General features: G+C 38.1%; 1 protein-coding gene across 4 annotated transcripts in view; it reads right to left on the bottom strand.

Annotated features, from left to right (window-relative positions):
- Positions 1–8,807: 8,807 nt before the first annotated feature.
- INTS9 (integrator complex subunit 9) overlaps positions 8,808–19,157 on the bottom strand; it is a 124,304-nt gene continuing 113,954 nt past the window's right edge. For all 4 annotated transcript variants that reach the window (XM_016423569.2, XM_007476499.3, XM_007476500.3 and 1 more), the window contains 3 exons: positions 13,090–13,188; positions 11,591–11,728; positions 8,808–9,708 (listed from right to left, as the gene is read on the bottom strand). In XM_016423569.2, the coding sequence (XP_016279055.1) occupies positions 9,532–9,708; positions 11,591–11,728; positions 13,090–13,188 (414 nt within the window). In that variant the 3' untranslated portion in view covers positions 8,808–9,531. The remainder of the gene's footprint in view (positions 9,709–11,590; positions 11,729–13,089; positions 13,189–19,157) is intronic.

Raw genomic sequence — 19,157 nt, 5'->3', positions numbered from 1 at the left:
GAACCCTGTTTCCAAGATATAGAAATTTTACTTTCAGAATTATTTAGCCCCCAGGAACAAGCCCAGTTCATTAAGAGAATGAGGGAAGACAATAATTTAAAGAGCTGGCCAGAATATTACAAGGATTTTGATTTTTCCTCCTTGCATTAGACATATCTAAAAAAGGCATGTGAGGACTTATTAGAAACAATCAAAAGTTTCTGCAATAGTCCAAATTCATGTGGAAAATTAGAGAGACTGAGGCAGGAGCAGAAAGAGCATCCTTCTGTCTATATCGACAGACTCATGGAAAACGCAGAGGCTGTATTAGGTTATATGCAGGACAGTCAAGAATCTATCCCAAATGTAAAGAGAGAGTTTTTGAAAGGATGTGTCCCAACACTTAAACATTGCTTCAAAAACTTTTGCCCAAATTATGAATCTTTATCCATCCAAGACCTGAGAGACTCAGCAACGTATTTACATGAGACCCATACCAAGCAGCAGAAAGAAAAAAGAGGAATTGAAGCAGAAACTAGAAGAAACTAAAGAAAACCTCAGGCAGAAAGAGATAGAGGAGGTAAAAAAATCTTGCAACCATTAGGACCTTCCCATGCCAATTGTTACAATATCAAGCTAGGGGGCAAAGAGATAATAGAAATACTTTTCATGTCAAAAAGTGGGACACATTGTGAGATTCTGTCCAATGAAAACAAAATATGAGCAGGGTTACAGCAGTGGCTCACAATATCAAAACAGGGCTACACAGAACAGAAGATACAAGAATTATGGAAGGGAGCAAACATACAATGACACATACAGGACCAAATGTTGTGACCATTGCCAACTCAAAGAAGAAGCAACATCCAATCTTAAGACCATGCAGTGCTTGATCAGTGAGGGCACAAAATCCAAGTATTCAGGATCCTTTCAAAGGGAAACACCTGATACTCAGCATGAAGCCAGAAGAAAACAAGATTTAATGCATAGAGGGTGCAGGGAAGGAAAATAGGGGATGTCACACCAGGGAGGAAAATAAAAGGAGTGGTGGTAACAGAATTACAGTTGGTAAAGAGTGAGAGAGAAAATAAGAATTCAAAACAGAGGGAAATACAAGAGATGGAGAGGGAGTTACAAAATGATATAGTAGACATGAAGAACAAAGTATTTGAATCACATAGGGACATAGAAGAAAGTAATGGGAAAAACTAAAGAGCCAATCAAGAAATATCTAGAAAATTTCTTAATATGCAAGTATGGGTTGGGAATGGAGAGCACAAAGAATTGTACCAAATCCTCCAGTCACAAAGAGCATCACGAAATAACATTAACAGTGAAGGAGCATAGCATTGATTCTCTAAACCCCAAAGACAAAGTAGCAAACAAAAACTATGAGACAGTCCAAGAAGAGTTCAAAATAGCAGATCCCACTACACAAACATTCATACCCCCACAAGCTAAAGGACATGAACATACCTTTTCACACAAGGAACAACAAGGGAAGCTAAAGGAAAGTGAAAACAAATCAACCTTAGACCCAAAAGCAAAAGATTTCTATCCAAAAGCAAGAACTGATTCACAATACACAGAAATCAATGATCCCATACCATCAATACAAACCAATGAAAACATGCTGGAAAGGGAAGAGCATAGTTCAAAATCTATTCCATAAGGACAGGCTCTCCCTTGAACCAGAAACTTCAACACACTCTAAGGGAGAACAGAGTAAAGAACAAACAGACAAGCATTCTCTAAGCAGCTTAGAGCATGAGAATTCTAACAGGTTAAATGCAGGGGGACTCTCACTCAACATTCTGTGCCTGTCAGAAGTTCTCTAACTCCTAGGCTGAAAATCACAAGGGAGATAACCAAACCATCAAAAGTTCACAAAAAGGGGTAGAGAGTCACAATTTAATAGAGGGGAAACAGATTTATCAGCAAAACACACAGAGTTATAGCATATTGATGGGCAAGAGCTAGTACAGATCTTGGGGAATATAGAGTCATTGAACACAATGTTGCCAGTCCTGCAGGAACACCACACCAAGAACCTTATGTGTGGATTAAAGTTGGGGAACAAGTTAATAAAGCTCTAATTTATACAGGGGCAACAAGATCTGTTCTAAAGTCATTCCCAGGGAATAGCACCATAGATAGATCAGTCACAGTAGCTGGGGCCACTGGGAAATACAGCAAATTCCAAAACTTGAACCTAAGATGGTGAAGCTAGGTCCTTTATCTATAGATCACACATTCTTATTAATACCTTGGTGTCGCGACAACCTTCTGGGGAGAGACTTGCTATGTAAAATTGGGGCAACCATCCACTATGAGTGGTCAGGGAAAATCTATTTACACCTACCAAAACAATCTTTGAAACATTATCCACATTTATTCTTGGGGCAATTAGAAGAAACACCTCATCAGCTGCACACAGAAACACCAATGCTTGATATCCCCAAAGACATCCCACAGGGCATATGGGCTATACATTCAAACGATGTAGGGAGAATAAAATCAGCCACATCAGTGAAAATTGAAGTGAAGGAACACCTCCTAAGATCCCTCAATATGAATTAAGCAAAGAGACCATAGAGGGCATAACACCTATCATCAATAGTTTGCTGGAGCAGGGCATATTGAGACCCAAGATCTCAGAGTTCAATAGCCCAATATTGGCAATCAAAAAGAACAAGAAAAACCCAGATGGCACAATCTTTTGGCAATTCGTTCAGGATTTGAGAGTGATCAATAATTTTATAAAGAAAACTTACACAATCATTCCATCCCCAAATACTATCATATTAGATACCAAGCTCAGCAAACTGGTATACGGTTGTGGACCTCGCAAATGTGTATTTTACAGTCCCATTGCATCCAGATCGTAAAAATATTTTTGCATGGTAATGGTAAAGTGGGAAGTAGGAAGTCCTTAAAGGCTAACAACTAACCCCCTTCTTCCCCAAATCCTGCAGGGTCAGGCTTTGCCTGCCTGATCTTCTGGGGTCAATTGTGAGAGCTGTCCTGATTTCTTTCTGTCCTTGTTATGATGTGAAATTCAAGGACTGTTTTAGAGGGATAGAGAGGAAATCTTCCTTAGGTGGATAACTTTATGACAAAGTCCTATCCACTCCTGTTGTCTTCCACTGGATTCAGGGGGTCTGGATTCACAGAAGGATGATTAAGACTCAGAGGTTGTCTCAGACCAACCTCTCTGAAGGCCTCCCCAAAGAGAAGTGAGATAACTGCTTGAATTTTCTTAGCTCTTCTGTTCCTTCTCTGGAATTCTCTGTCTTTCTTTGCCTTTCCCCTACTTGATTTGTTCTTCTGGCAGATTGAGTCTGGGTTTCCTCTCTTACAGGGAACACAGAATAGTTTACCTGTCAGACCTATGGTTAAAGGAAAATTTTATGCTCAAACAGGACATAGAGAATATTATAAGAAATAAAATGGATAATTTCAATTACATTAAATTAATAAGGGTTTGTACAAACAAAACCAATGCAACCAATCATTAGAAGAGAAACAACAAATTGGGAAAAAAAATTATAGTATCTCTGACATAGGCTTCATTTCTTAAATATATAGAGAACTGAGGCAAATTTTTAAGAACACAAGTCATTTGATAAATGGTCAAACAGGCAGTTCTCAAATGGAGAAATAAAAAATATAGTCAATGAAAAAATGCTCCAAATCACTATTGATTAGAGAAATAAAAATAAAACAATTTGGACATACATACTCCTATCAGATTGGCTAATGTGACAAAAAAGGAAAATGATAAATGCTGGACAGTATATGGGAAAATGGGAACACTAATACACTATTGGTGGAGGTATGAATGGATGCTCTCCATTCTGGAGAGCAATCTGAAGCTATGCACAAAGGGCTATATAACTGTGTATACCCTTTGACTCGGCAATTCCACAATTACGTTAATATCCCAAAGAGATCATAAATAGACCTATGAGTATAAAAATTTTTATACAGCTCTATCTGGGGCGGCAAAAAATTGGAAGCAGATGGGGTGTGCATCAATTGGGGGATGCTGAAGACATTATGGTATATTATACCATAAGAAAAGACAAAAGAGATGATTTCAGAAAAACTTGGAAAGACAAGTATGAACTGATGAAAAGTGAAGTGAGCACAGCCAGGAAACATACATACATACATGTATGATGATCAACTGTGAAGAACTAAACTATTATCGGCAATGCAAGGATCCAAAAAATCCCTGAGAGATTCGTGATGAAAAGTGCTGTAAAAGTGCCATAAAACTAACTGTCAAGAGTATGAATGCAGATTGAATCATGCCATTTCTTGCCTTATTTGTCTTGGATTCAAATTTGAAACATTTCCTAGCTGTGTGACCCTGAGCAAGTTGCTTATCCCCAATTGTTTAGTATTTACTGCTCTTCGACTTTGGAACCAATACTTAGTATAGATTCCAAGACAGAACGTAAGGGTCAAAATAAAATTTTTTTTAAAGTGTAGATGGAAGATGGTTCAGAATAAAACTTTGGAAAATGCCTAGTGAGGGGTTAGATTATGATTCTGAAAAGGAGAATGAGTGGAAGTAGCTGGACAGGTAGGAAAACTGAAAAAAGTAGTTCTGGAAATTTGGAAGAGTATGTCTAGAAGAGGGTGATCAAGTAAAGTGTCAAATGCTCCAGAGAGGTAAGGAAATGAGACATGAGAAAGGCCACTGTGTTTGTCAATTGATAATTTGAGAGATGGAAGTTTTAGTTGGGTCAGAAACTAGATTGTAAAGAGCTGAAAAAGTGGAAAAAGTCTAAACAAAGTACAGACAAGTGCTTACTTGTTTGGCTGAAACAAATATAGGATGATAGCTTTAGGGGATAAAAGAGAAAAATGAATTTTTTTTTTTTTTAAGAACTGAGGAGACTTGGCTCTGGGGGACAATCTGCTGGAGGTAAGAGGGGATAAGATCAGGAGTACAATTTGAAGGATTTCCACTGGAGTAAAGACTATTTGATAAATGACTGTTGGAAAAGATGGACAGCAATATGGAAGAAATTGGATTTAGACCAATACCTCACACCAAATGGATATATGACAGTGGCATAGAAGGTCACAACATAATTATACTAGACAAAAAGGAAGAAATTCACTATTAGCTCTATGGACAGAGGAAAGATTCATGATCAAATAAGGGGTTGAAAGAATCCCAGAAAATAAAATGGATAATTTTGATGGCATAAAATTAGTTTTTATAAGAAACAAAACTAACAGCTAATATTAGAAGGGAGACAATAAACTGGGAAAAAAATCTTTGCAGTAAGTTTCTCTGATAAAGATCTAATTTCCAAAATATATAAAAATCTGGTTATAATTTTTAAGACTGATGACCATTTCCCAACTTATTAATGGTCTAAGTATATGAATAGGCAGTTTTCAAGAAAAGAAACCCGGGTCATCTATAGATATGAAAAAATGTTCCAAATTTCTAACAATTAGAGAAATGCAAATAAGTAATTTTGAGCTTCTACTTCACACTCATCAAACTTGTAAAAGATAAAAAAAGAAAACAAATGTTGGTGGATATGCATGTGTGTGTGTGTGTGTGGGGACAGGCACATTGATGCACTATTGGTGGCTCTGAACAGGTCCAACCATTCTTTAAAGCAGTTTAGAATTAACTACCCAATTATTTTTGGCATGCTTTTTGGCACAGCTATACCAGTGCTTGGCCTAGATCCCAAAGACATCAGAGAAAAAGGTCTATAGCAGCCTTTTTTTGTGGTGGCAAAAACTGTCCATTAAGGGAGTGCACATCAGTTAAGAAATGGCTAAACAAATTGTGCCATAGGAATGTAATAGAAATAAGGAAAAAATTGCTTTCAAAGAGACACTGAAAATAAATTCAAAAATAAAAAAAAACCAAACCAAAACAAAGAGACAATAAAAAACTTGTATGAACTAATAAAGAATGAAATAAGAGAGAGATGCCTCCTCCAGAGATTGGAATAAAGGAGAGAATGGGAGTTATGGTCAAGAGGCACAGTATGAAGGAAAGGGATTATGGCAAATGGCTTTTTTCATGGTTTAGAATAAAAGGTCCTTCACCGAGATGGTGCTGAGATGTAGGAGGATTGAGGAGAGGTATTAACAGACTTCATGGTAAATGCCAGAGTCTAAAGTAGGGAAAAGTAGGTTTGCCATGTAGTAGCAGGGACCAACTTGAAATGAGGTAACTTTGTAGTGGACCAGTCAGGAGACTAATGTGATCCCTCTAGTTTAGTAACATGTTAGTAGGGGTGGAGAAAAGCCAGAGTTAGATTTTGGAAAGGTTTTTATCATGCTAGGTCAAGGAAGGGGGCCCAAGAGCATAGGACAGGGCCAATTTGAATTAATTATAGGTTTATGAAGAGAAAATGAAGGGATTGAAGCCAGAAAAGGAGCAATCCTAAGAGCAGTGAGGGATAGAGGGACTGAAAGTTGGCTAGGATGAAGAAAAGCCTTAGGGGGAAGTATATGGAAAGATGGGAAGATAAGAGAATTGAGGAATTTTTGTCTTTTTGATCAAGGAAGTGGAACATTTGTGGGTGATGGTAAGATCATTGAGAGGAAGGTGCCAGTCATGTGAGTTATGTAAGGTGTTGGGGTGGAGAGGAAGATGAAACCAGGTTCTGAACTCCTTCAGAAAGGTGGGAGAATGACCCGGATCCTTAGTGGTAGAAAAGTGACATTGGAAATATTTTTGGATAGAGCAAACTTCAAAGGAAGAAATATTGCCAAGTGACAAATGGCCAAGTGGAAGTAGCAGTGGGTGGTAAGGAATATTCTTGGCCTTCCTTTTGGTCCAGAGTACTGAAAGACATTATTCCCTTGATGTCACCGAGTCACTTTTTCTCCTGTCCCTTGCTGGTGTTTGCACTCCAGGACTGGTCAAAGAGGAGCCCACTTTTCAGTCAAACAGGACTACCTGTAGTCCCACACAGGAGACATTCTGACACTCACCTTTGAGCCTTTGTGCAGGCTATCCTCCATCCTCAGAATTTTTTCTTTTATGTCCAAATCTAGAATCTTTAGATCCATTCAAGGCTTAGCACATTCCCTCTAATTGTTACTATTGTGTGCCCTCTCATCTTCCAACTATTATTGTTCTGCAATAATGCATTTCAAAAATGTTAATTTCTTTCAATGCAACTGAAATATTAGGGAATATTTTTTTTAACATTATACAAATTTCCAGTTGGTTTCTTCATGATTTCTTCCCCAAGACACAGTGAGAATGCAGAAAACTGAACCACTTCACAGTAACTCACAAGCTCCAACCTTTTTTACACCCATTTCCCCAAGCAAACTTTAAGTATTTGGCAAGGTAAAGTGGCATAATTATTGTCATCTTCAGGTGCAATAGGAGTTGTGAGAAGAGAAGGGCTGGTACACATATATCACCCTCTGTCTATCGCTATAGCCTCCTGCCCTCCAGGCCTAGAGTTTCAGCTTTCTCAATTTGCTATATAGCTCAAAAAGGCAGACATAGCCCCTCTTATAGTATTTATAGATTTCTTTACCTCTCAACATATGTAAAACTGTAAAATGCTGTTTTTATTAAGTTCCTGTCTTTTTTGTGTTGCTGACAAGTTTTTGAGCATTGTGTACTCCATTTTATCCATGAGCTCCAGAGTTTTTATTGTGCCATATTGCATGAATTGTGCTTTTTGGGAATGCATATGTTCTGATATAGAACTGCCTATACTTGCTATCTTTTGTTTCTTTGTATTTACTTATTTAGGTTCATTGTTATTTTAGAGGAGTAAAATGTAAGCTCCTGGAGGGCAGGGAATTTTCATTTAGTTGCAGAACCTGATAAAGCACCTAGCACAAAGGTATTTAATCAATGCTAGTTGAATGGAATTAAATTGGAAAGAGGGAAAAGGGCTGTTCCTGGCTGAGCTTTAATTTCCAGTGGGCTATAAATGGAAATTGAAATTAGTGAATTCTAAGGCCATAGAGAGAAATATAATTATATCTAGAACTAAATCTGTATGTTGTTTTTATGTAGCTGAGTTTTGGGTCTTAACATGCAGATACCAAAATATTACTCTTTATGTTGTTTTTTTCTCTCTGTATTTTAAATCACAAAACTCAGCATTTTCTATTAGATGATGAGATAGCCCCCAAACTTTTTTTTTGACTCAGCCTCTATTGGGAAGTTGCCCCTGCTTTGAACCTGTCTTCTGCCATTTTCTGAGTTCATGCTCCATGTACCTGGTCCAGCTAAGCACTTACCAGTCAATCCCACTGACATCAGAGATAGAAAATCAATCAGATGTACCTGATAAGAACCTTCTCCCTTCCTATAAAACTGAATGAATGAAAGGAACGAAAAAGCATTTGTTAATGTTTGCTATGTATCAAACACTGTGTATGATCCTCAGCTGTGAGAGGCAGTAAGCTGCCCTAGTAGAGAGACACAATTCTAGCCGTCTCAAAAATGGAACACTTTGCAAAGGTAGGTTGTGCCCAGCCTAGGGGGAGTGTTTCCATGGGCCCATTGTCTCTTTTTTCCCTAACCTTCCCCCTTGCAGTCCCCTATGGCCTGTGGTCTTCAAACCATCAAAACTCAGGCTGAATCCTTCCCTTATGGTCCCTCTCCCCATTTTCCTGCATCAGGGTACCTCATGCTAGGTTCTTTTGTGTGAATTAAAACACCTATAATAAAGGCTTCTTGCTTTAAGCATTGCTGGCCTGCTTAATTCTTTTGTGAAAAGCCTCATTTCTATCCCCAAACTGTAGGAATGGAACGAAACCGATCAAATGAATACAAAAAGTATTATGTACAACAGAGCTCAGTATAGTTTGGAAAAAATAACTACATTTTATTATGAAAGAAAGTTTTCTTAAAAATAAGATAAAGATTGATGTGGTTTATTTTGTTCTTTTCTGTGAAAAGCCATCCTGTGATTCAGTTCTCTGGGGAAGGCAATAAAGGAAGCAAACAAATAATGTCAAACAAGGTAGTTCCCCTTTCTCAGCCAAGTAAAACCTTGAAAATAAAGGTCTGTTTAGATACCTTATTTTTCCACTAAACCAGTGAAGTCTTTAAGAATCGCCTTTAGTACTGGTCACTATACCCAATGAAGAAGTTGCTGCCTTATCCTGGGTTACTTAAGAGACCCAAACTGGGAAGAAAAGTCTAGAATTTATGAAGAGGTAGCTCCTTGAGCCAGTGGTGGAAATCCAGGGAAATGTATTTCTATACATTAAATCCAGTCTTTCTCTTGTGAACACCCATTTCCCTCAGTACTCAAGCCAAGTCCAGATCTGAGAATAAAAGGGGACCATCTTAAAAACTGAGGAGAATGTCAACGTGAAAACTCTCCAGTAATTTTTGAGCTATGTGGCATAAATAAAGTGGCATGAGATCAGGGATTTCCCATGACTGACCACCACTTGTTTTCCCAACTCTCCCCATGTTGAAAACCATCCTGCTGACTCACCGAGGCAGAAATAATCTGAGTTTTCAGAGTCCTAGAGCTGGGAGTGACTTTCAAGGTAACCTAGTTCAACCTCCTTAATTTAAAATTTCTGAAGGAATTTGAGCACTAGGTCTCTAAGCCGAACCCTGAGCATCTCATCGTTGTCACAGATGATATGAGTTGAATCTTCTTCGATCTGGATAAGGGTTTCAGCTTCCTGTAGGAGGACGATGTGTCCTTTAGCTGTGTCCTCCACTTTCACATCACTGAAGCCATGCTGCCAAGAGCAAAGCAGAGAAGAGACTGGTGAGTCTTTGGACTGGAAAAGTAGTTGGCCATTGAATATCATAAAAATGGTGTTATTTCCGCTTTGCATATTATAAAGAGAAAGAAATAAAAATGGGCATTTCTAGTATTTTTTTCCCTTTTAAGAAAAAAAAACTCTTACATTCTGTCTTAGAATCAATACTGTGCATTGCTGTCTTAGAATCAATACTGTGTATTGGTTCCAAGGAAGAAGAGTGGTAAGGGCTAGGCAATGGGAGTTAACCCCCTGTACCCAGGGTCGCCCAGCTAGGAAGTGTCTGAGCCCAGATTTGAACCTAGGACTTCCTGTCGAGGCCAGGCTCTCAATCCACTGAACCACCCAGCTGCCCCTTCTAGTAAATGCAAATTTTAAATCTAGTAAGTGAGCCCATCTTGCTACCTAGAAAAAAACAACTCATTTACATAAGATTTTCAGATTTGCTTGCTTCAGAATAGTTTTGAATTTCAGGACAAGTCTCATTACATTGAGACAAGTTCCAATTCCCTCTTTTTTTTTTTTAATAGATGAGCCTAAAGTATTGTCTACAGTCAGAAAGGTAGGACTCAAACGCAAGTCCTCTGACCAGAGAAAACGTCCTTATATATCAGAGCTGGGATCTGAACCCAGGCCTCCAGACTCTCAAATTCTTTCACAAAATTTTCCTTTTGTCTAACTGCTTTTTGGAATCTCACTAATGTCAATGTACTTTGAAAGAGACTTCAAAAACTCATGAAAACCCACTAAAAATCTGCCAAAGGCTTGGTCCAATGGAGGAAAGCTTCTGACTACTATAATCAAGGTGGACAAAGCAGGCAGTTGGGTTTGGAGTTAATAGGGTCTAAGACAACAGCCAGAATGCTCTTTTCAGTTCCTCTAGCTGTAGGTCTGAGCTCATTTCCCCAGAGACCAAAGACTCATTCAAGAGACTTGACTTTAGGAAAGCACTGTTGTGCCCGGCAAAATGAATGACCCTGGATTCAGTGAATCTATAGAAAGAGGGAGTCCAGAGGAAACAACAGGGGTTTTCAGCATTCTCTACTGCTTTGTAAGAATTTTCTCACTCATGGGTTAGAAACCTATGGATAATACTATATGATCCTCATGATGACAAATGGAAGAAAAGAGAAAGAAAGCATGTTTATTCAATGGGTTTCAATGTAATCCATGCAAATCCAACATCCTTATCCAGGATGTGGCATTTAAAGGCCAGGGTATAAATCCTGATTCTGTCACTTATAAATTTTACCCTTCAGGGTTTCTCTTTTGCAGTGACAAGGATGAGGACCTCTGGCATGTCCATGGGGTCTAGTTGTTCTAATGGGTGAGTAGGTTAACTGGTCTAGGTGGGTAGGGAGCATGCTCCAGGCATACTTAATTTCTTATTCCCTGACCATCTTCCTTCCTCACCCATGGTCTCCAGCTCTGAAACAAAGATCACATCAAATTTTGTCATTACTCCCGAAAGGGGTGCATCAACCTACAGCCTTGTTCACCATCCTTGTAACTTTCCAAACCAAAATGGCCTTTTGCCACCGCTACCCTATATGTGCTATCTCCCCGAGTGCTAAGTACATAATAAGTACGGAAGGCATTCATTTATATTCTCTCTCTTTTTCAGCTTCCCTCTCCTATTTCCTCATTGATCCTGTAAGTTAATAGGTTTAAAGAGGTAGAGGTTGTAGATGGGCTTAGAGAACGCTGGAAAATCAATGTCTCAAGCAGAGGTCAATGAATAATCACTGGAGAGAACACAGATGGACTGAAAGTTGCCAACATAATGAAAAGAGAGAAAATACCACAAAGAGCAGCAATGGCTCTCTGTTCATTCTAGTGAAATGTGAGCTAGTCTTACCTTCTCCAAAGTCTGAACAAATTGATCCACAGGGATGGAGCCACTTAGGAGGGGCTTCAGAAGCTTACAGTCTGGGATGTCATCACTCACTCTCTTCCTCTTCTTGCTGGCTGGGGGCTGGCTGGGCCTAGGAGGAGCCTAGAGCATCAAAATTATATCAGTTCTCAGGGGCATACTAGCTTCTCATGCTGACAATAAAGGCTAATGCCCTAACATCGGGCAAGATACCCTGACTTTAAATTGACCAGGAAGAACGGGTATTCTCAACCACCTAGAGCAGCTGTGTGGCACACCAGACACTGTTGGAAGGGGAAGTCAGGAAGACCGGAGTTTAAATCTTGCTTCATATATTTACTTGCTATATGACTCTGGGCAAGTCCATTAACTTTACAGTCTGTGTCCCACTTCTAAAATGGGGATAACATATGCCTCACAGGATTATTGTGAGAGATCATTGAGATAAAAGATATAAAACACTTTACAAACCGTGAATGCAAAGTCAATGCTAGTAGTAGTAGTAATAAATAATAAATAAATAATAATGATGATGCTATAAAACTGGCCCCAAACTCTCAAAGCTGGTTGGGAACTGTCCAAGGGAGGATCTTCCCATACACTGTCAGCCTAGTGTTCCTGCCTGGACCTTTAGGCATCCCCTGTCTGAAGGATCAAAGATTGAGAAATTAGTGTGGATAGGATTTTAGGCTCATGGTATCAAGTAGTCATACCAAGGAGAAAGAGAGAGAGGGAGCATATTAGTTTATTTGCCACACACTTACTACCATCTCTCTTTCCTAAAAGATTTTTGATTCTTTCATGTATGTGAATCTTATCTTCTCTGCTACATTGTAAAAGCTTCAGTTTTGTTTTGTGTTATTTCCAATTGAAGCTTCTCATAAGGTTGGTCATAGGGAAATTGATTTCTTTGCCACAGCAACTTTATAAGAGAACCTAATATGCAGAGATATCCAAGACCTCTATATTTGCACAGGAATTTTGATATGTTGGTGAAGGGAATACTCACATGGATGAAATTGCAGATCTGTGAAATAGTTTCCTTTATGCCTAAAACAGTGCTGTGCATAGCATTATCGGTTTGTTGGCTGGTTTAATGAAGTTTAAGAAAGTTTTGAGGTCTTTATTGAGCTATGAGCAGACACAGATAATTTGCAGCCTTCTCTATGAATAATCACCTTCCTCTTTTATCTCACTGAGGCATGTAGCCAAAGATATAAGTGGAAAGAAATTTATATGCAGCTCACTCTTTGGTTCAGATATAATTTATCAAGTAGCCTAGGATCACAATTTTGCTGGTTAGGGAAATGCCACAGCTCTGGGAGCTTATTTCATTTTGAGCCTGATGAGAATATTGTGCTGACTAAAGGGAGAAGTCATGAGTATACTGAACAGAGGGGTTCCTTCCATCCCTAGCCCCAGCTTGACCAGAGTGGATCAAGGAGTTTGTGCAAACCATGAAAGGCCAGTCCTCCATACTGTACCTGAAGAACATGCTTGTTATCTTTAGTGTGCAGTACAGCAGAAACAGTTGCTAAGGAAATGCCAGGCTTAATCTCCAGGGGCACCAGTGAATCTGCAAGCTAAAACACAGGGTAGTTTTTAGTCAGGGAGCACTGTAAAATGTGGGAAGAGACATGGGATTGCCCCATCCAGATCAGGAACTAAAATGCAATCTGGAAATAAAACTTGGCTTTCTGGGCAGAGCTTATACATAGTAAGGTCCATGGATTCCCACTATCCCATTTCCATTCATCCTCTAGCACTCTTGTTGGCCGACTCAGGAATCAACAGCTACTTAAAGACAAGACATGGTTTTTTTGCTATGATTGTGTTCATTTTGCCACCATGAATATGAAGAGTGTTTTATGAATACTGACTTTCCCCCCTAAATCTCTACACATAGTTAAGATAATAATTATTATAGCTGGCATATACATATATACATACACATATATATAAATATATATATATATATATATTTAGTGCCTTAAAATTTTCTAAAAGCTTAATAAATATTTCATCTTATTCTCATAATTCTGGGAATGAAAGGAAGTGAAAGATTCAGTTCTAAGCAAAAGACTGGGAGAAGGAGGAGAAGGGAGAGGGGAAAAAAAAAGGAGAAATGAGAGAACATCTCTGATGATTTTTGCAGAGAATTCCAAGAGGCATTTTGAGGTGAAACAGTTTTCTTTAAACCAACATCCTCTATCCAGCTGGTGACCTGAATACAGTTCCTAGGACCTAAGCAGCATTTCTTGGTGGACCAAGTTTTAGTTATTTTAATGCCTTGCTCTGCTCTTATAATGAGCAAATGGGACGTCAGAAACATCTGGGTCAAAACTCCAGTTGTATGACTCTGGTAAGTTTCATATCTACCCAAGCTTTCCTATATGTAAAATATGAGTACTGATATTAACACTACCTATCCCACATGATTTTTGTGATGATTAAATGGGATGCTGTGCATAGAATGCTTCATGAGAAACTGTTAAGAGATTCTACAAATGCTTTCTGTGAAGCAGGAACCCCTCCAAAGCACTCCCTGGAAAAGTAGTCATGTAATCTCTACTGATGGGGAGCTCACAGCTCATGAGGAAGCCTAGTCTGCTTTTGTAAAAACTTAATTAGTAGTTTTCCTTTATTTCAAATCATCTTTACCCATCTAAACATCCCTAGTTCCTTCAAATGATCTGCCAATATGGTGCAGTTTCCAATTCTCTCACTGTATTGGTCCCTTTTTCTACATATCTCCATTTTATTAATAATTCTTCTAAACTGTAATGCTCCAGACTGAATAGAGTATTTTGAATATGTTCCAACTAGGCTAGGGAACTGTACTCTCATTCTGGGCAATAGATTTTTATTAATGTAGATTAAAGCTGCATAATATTGGTGACCTGCCATGCCACATGGTTGACTGTTATCTGTGTTCCAAGTATGGACTGATGCAGAAGGACTTGAACGCTTTTCTACAAGCCAAAATTTTAGGGACAATGAAATGTTTTTTAAAAAAAAAAAACAGCCAAAACTCCAATGGGAAAAAAGGGGAACTAAGGTAGAAGAGAAGAAATAGTCCCTTTACAGGGGAACACTGAACAGAATATTATGACACAGAGGACAAAGGCAAGGAAAAGGACCACTGAAAAACTGGAGGCTAACAATAGATTTGAGGCTTTGCCTGAAAGGGGGAACTGGATAATTCAAAGAGAAAGTTGTTTGTAAAGAAGAAATCAGGTGAAAGATCACTCAGTAAAGGTCTGTGAAAGAGGCGCAGTAGCTGGTGATTCCTTACTTAGAGGGATTGAGGCAGCTATTTGTTGATTCAAGAACAACAGAGAGGTCTGTTGTCTTCCTGGGGCATGTATTGAAGATATTACAGAGAACTTCCTGAGACTTATTAAAAAGGATGACAACTATTCACTTCTGCTGAGTCATGTGAACATAAAATGGTCTACAAAAAACCTACAGAGTATTACCAATGATTATGAATCTTTTGGGAAAAAAATGAAGGCCATAGTTTGTATTCCCCTCACTGTTACCTTTGACGGGAGGGATTCAGAAAAAATTTGGACTTCTGGACCAAAACTTAAAATGGAAGGAAATATACCTACCCAGCCATAGATAAGGGATATCTAAATATGGCTGTTAAAATGTATTGCCTAGGTGTCTTGTAATCTAATTTTTAAAAGCTAAGAACTAAGAAGGATGGGGGAGGAGATATATAGAAGAGAGAAGGCTATATATGAAAAATTTTCAAGATTCCATTGTAGAAAGTATCTATAATAAAGAATAGCAGTTGAGACACCCAGAATTTCACAGGAGACTAAATCTCAGAAAGAAATCATTACCAAAATCTGTGGCCTCAAATTATCTACATGAAGGTGTTTAGGCAACAACCAAGAAGTAACAGAGATCCTCACACAAGGAAGCAAATTTGATTTCTTAGGTATTAATGAGATTTATTGGGATGAAACCCATGTCTGGAACCTGCCTGTGAAGGAGTATTAACTTTTTTCAAAAGAAAAAGAACTGATAAAAGTAGGGTGGTGTAGCAATGTGTATTAAGAAGATATAGGCATCCCTAGCTATATCACAGTTCACTTATCACAGCTTCACTGTTTCACAGGTTTAAAAAAAAATCTAATTCTGTATTATGGAGTTACACTTATCACGGTACACTATTGGCTGATGGAATGAAAGGTGAGCAACCACAGTGCTATATTCTGTATCCTGGGCACTGATTGGTTCAGTGACTGTAGGTTAATAAGAGTGTGGAAAAGGTTTATAGGAGAGTGGGAAGGGTTTATAAAAAAAAAAAGCCTTAAAATATATATAAATAAAAATAAATATAATGCCACTACTTTGCAGATTTTCATCTATCATAGGGGGGGCCTCTGGAATATAACTCCTGCAACAGGTGAGAGATCACTATATCCTCATATTAGGAAACTTGGAACCAGGGGAGAAAATATGGAAGACACTATCTGGATAAAGACCAATAGAAGGAGAAACAGTAATCTTTGTCACTGAAATACACCATATAACACCTGAATGGAAAGAGGAAACAGAGGAGAAGTTTGGGAAACAGATCATGAACCCAGTAGAAAGGCATGATATACATGTTGTAGTGATAAAAGGCTTCAATTGGCAAGTTGTCTACAGGAGCTCTTTTCTGACAGAAGCAAAACAGCTGATAGCTTCTTGATATTACTTAGTGACAGTTTCATTCTTCAAAAGGTGGAGGAACCAGCTCGGGGAAATTATTTTCTAGAATGAATTCTCACTATTAGGGAAGACCTAGCCTTTTGGCTGCAAACGATGGAAACTCTAGAAGGGAAGTAAACACTTTATGGCACAAAAAAGGAAATCTAGGTACAGTGTGATCTGCATTCTAGATTTTGGGAAAAGCAGATTTTGGAGAGTTAAGAGGAAGGAATGAAAATTCCATGGACTAAAATGCTACAGAGAAAAAAGTCCGCTCTGAAAGAATAGAAGATCGTTAAGAATGAAATTATGAAGAAACAAAGGAAAACAATTCTGCTGAGTAGGAAAACTGGAAACCTAAAGAAACCAAAGTGGATGTTCAGGGAACTCACCAACCAACTCAAATTTCATGAAGAAATGTGCAATATGGAAGAAAGGCTAGGTAACAGGGATGACATGATCTTATACAAACAGCGTCAGGAATGCTAATGCTAAGAATGAGCTAAGCTTCCTGAGGAGAGCTAAGGACAAAACAAACATGTAATTAAAAAAAAAAAAAGAATTCTACTGGGAGAAAAGGGAGGGCTCATGAAAGGAAGACCTTTGCTTAGGATGGATGAGATGATGATACTTGACAATAGAAGGAAGACAGAGCAGTCCAAATCATAGTTTATTCCTTTTCTTTACTAAGGAGAAAGATTGTTGCATGGAGAATATGAGAATACAAATGATTAATAGGAAGTTGATATCCAAGATAAGTGAGGATCTTAATGACCTGGTAAGAAAGAATACCTTTTTGCTTGGTCTAGATGACCTTTATCAGTGATGGCAAACCTTTTATTTTATTTTTAAGGTAAACCTTTTAGAGACTGAACGCCCAAATTGCAACCCTCATGCCACATGTGAACTCCTTGCCTTATTCCAGACAGGGAAGGGAGGAAGTGGTCCCACTGGGATGATGTGAAAAATGTCCTCAGGAACCCATGGAGAGGGGTAGGTGAGTGACCCACTCTGGCACACATGCCACAGGTTTGCCACCATGGAGCTATACTCTCAAATACTAAAAGAAAAGACAAATGTGATTGACCACTTTCAATAATGTTTAAAAAACTTTTATTTTTAAAATAGATTTTTATTATGGTTTTATATCACTGATATTTTCTCCCATATCTCTCCTCTTCTCCTTTTCTAGAGAGCCATCCCTTATAGGAAAACTATAAAAAAATTTTTTTTTTTACAAAAGAAAACAAATTAAGGAAAACTGATCAAAACAGAAAAAAATCTTGGAAAATTGGAGAAGTATTACAAGATCAAAGAAGGGAAAATGTTGCACTGATTTTCAAAAAAGGGAAGAAAATAGATTCTGCCAGTGACCTTGAGTTTGATTCTTGGGAAAATTCTAGAATGAATTATTAGAGTTAATTGGTTAACTTTTAGAAAAGGAAAGATTATAAAGAGATGGCATGGCATCATCAAGAAGAGGTTATTCCATATTAACCTCCTTTCCTTTTTTGACAGGACAATTAAGCTAGTAGATATGGGAATGCTCTACATATAGATGACAGATTAAAAAAAAAAATCCTTACCTTCCATCTTAGAAACACTACTATATATTGGTTCCAAGGGTGAAGAGCAGTAAGGGCTAGGCAATGGGAGTTAAGTGACTTGTCTAGGGTCACAAGGCTAGGAATTGTCTAAATCCAAATTTGAATCTAGGACCTTCTGTCTCTAGGCCTGGTTCTCAGTCTGCAGAGCTACCTAGTGGTTCCCTAATACATGTTTTTGAAAATATGATTGAGTGCTATGGACTAGAAGATAATAAAATTACAAAGATTCAGAACTGGTTACTGATGTTCAATGCCAATATGGTTGAAGGTCTCCTGTGGAGTACTAACCCAGGGATCTTGATGTTATGCTACTTAACATTTTTTTTTACCAATGAATTGAATAAAAGTGTAGAGATGGCATACTCATAAAGTTTTTAGATGATAAAAAGCTGGGAAGAAAAGCTAACACCCTTTATTTATTATGGGTGGGATCCAATAAGTTCTTTACAAGCTGGAGTACTTAGCTCAAACTAAAAAGATAGATGAATTTATTCAGCTCTTACTATGTGCCAGGTACTGGGCTAAGTGCTGATAAACAAATATAAACAAGCCAGAAAGTCCCTGATCTCAAAGAGCAAAGATAATATGTAAATAATAGGGCAATTAGGGGGTACAATGGATAAAGCACTGGGCTTGGAGTCAGGAAGACTCATACTTTCTGAGTTCAAATATGGTTTTCAGAAACTTACCAGCTGTATGACCCAGGGCAAGTCACTTAACCCTGTTTGTCTTGGTTTCCTCATCTGTAAAATGAGGTCATGAAGAGTCAGACGTGACTAAAAACAACTGAACAACAATATATAAATGAGAGTCTCAGGTTCTAGTGGAAGTGGGGTGATGGTGAGAAATGAAGATGATAAGAAGACAAAATTCAATAAGGATAAATGGAAATAAAAGAAATAAAATTCATTAAGGATAAATCTATATTTGAGTACAAAAAAAGTAACTTTACAAGCAGAGATAGGCATGATTTCAAAGAAGCTGTTCTGAAAAACCTTTAAGGGGTTTTAGTGGGCTACAACCTCAATAAGTTAGCAGTGACAAGTTAATGAGATCTTGGGTATAGCTTCTAAGAAAATGTCCTCTGCCTTGTTCAGTGCCTGGCACATAGATTGTAAGTGCTTAGTGGGTGTGTTCAGTTCTGGGATGAAGGATATTGATAAATTGGGAAATATTCTCCATCCATCAGGATGGAGAAGGGTTTATAATCTTTGTCATATAAGCAAATGTTAAAGCAA

Source organism: Monodelphis domestica, chromosome 1 (genome assembly GCF_027887165.1).
Source record: "Monodelphis domestica isolate mMonDom1 chromosome 1, mMonDom1.pri, whole genome shotgun sequence".
NCBI classification, from domain to species: domain Eukaryota; kingdom Metazoa; phylum Chordata; class Mammalia; order Didelphimorphia; family Didelphidae; genus Monodelphis; species Monodelphis domestica.
Note: the sequence above shows the minus strand (reverse complement) of the source record. Positions and strands in the feature narration are given on the sequence as shown.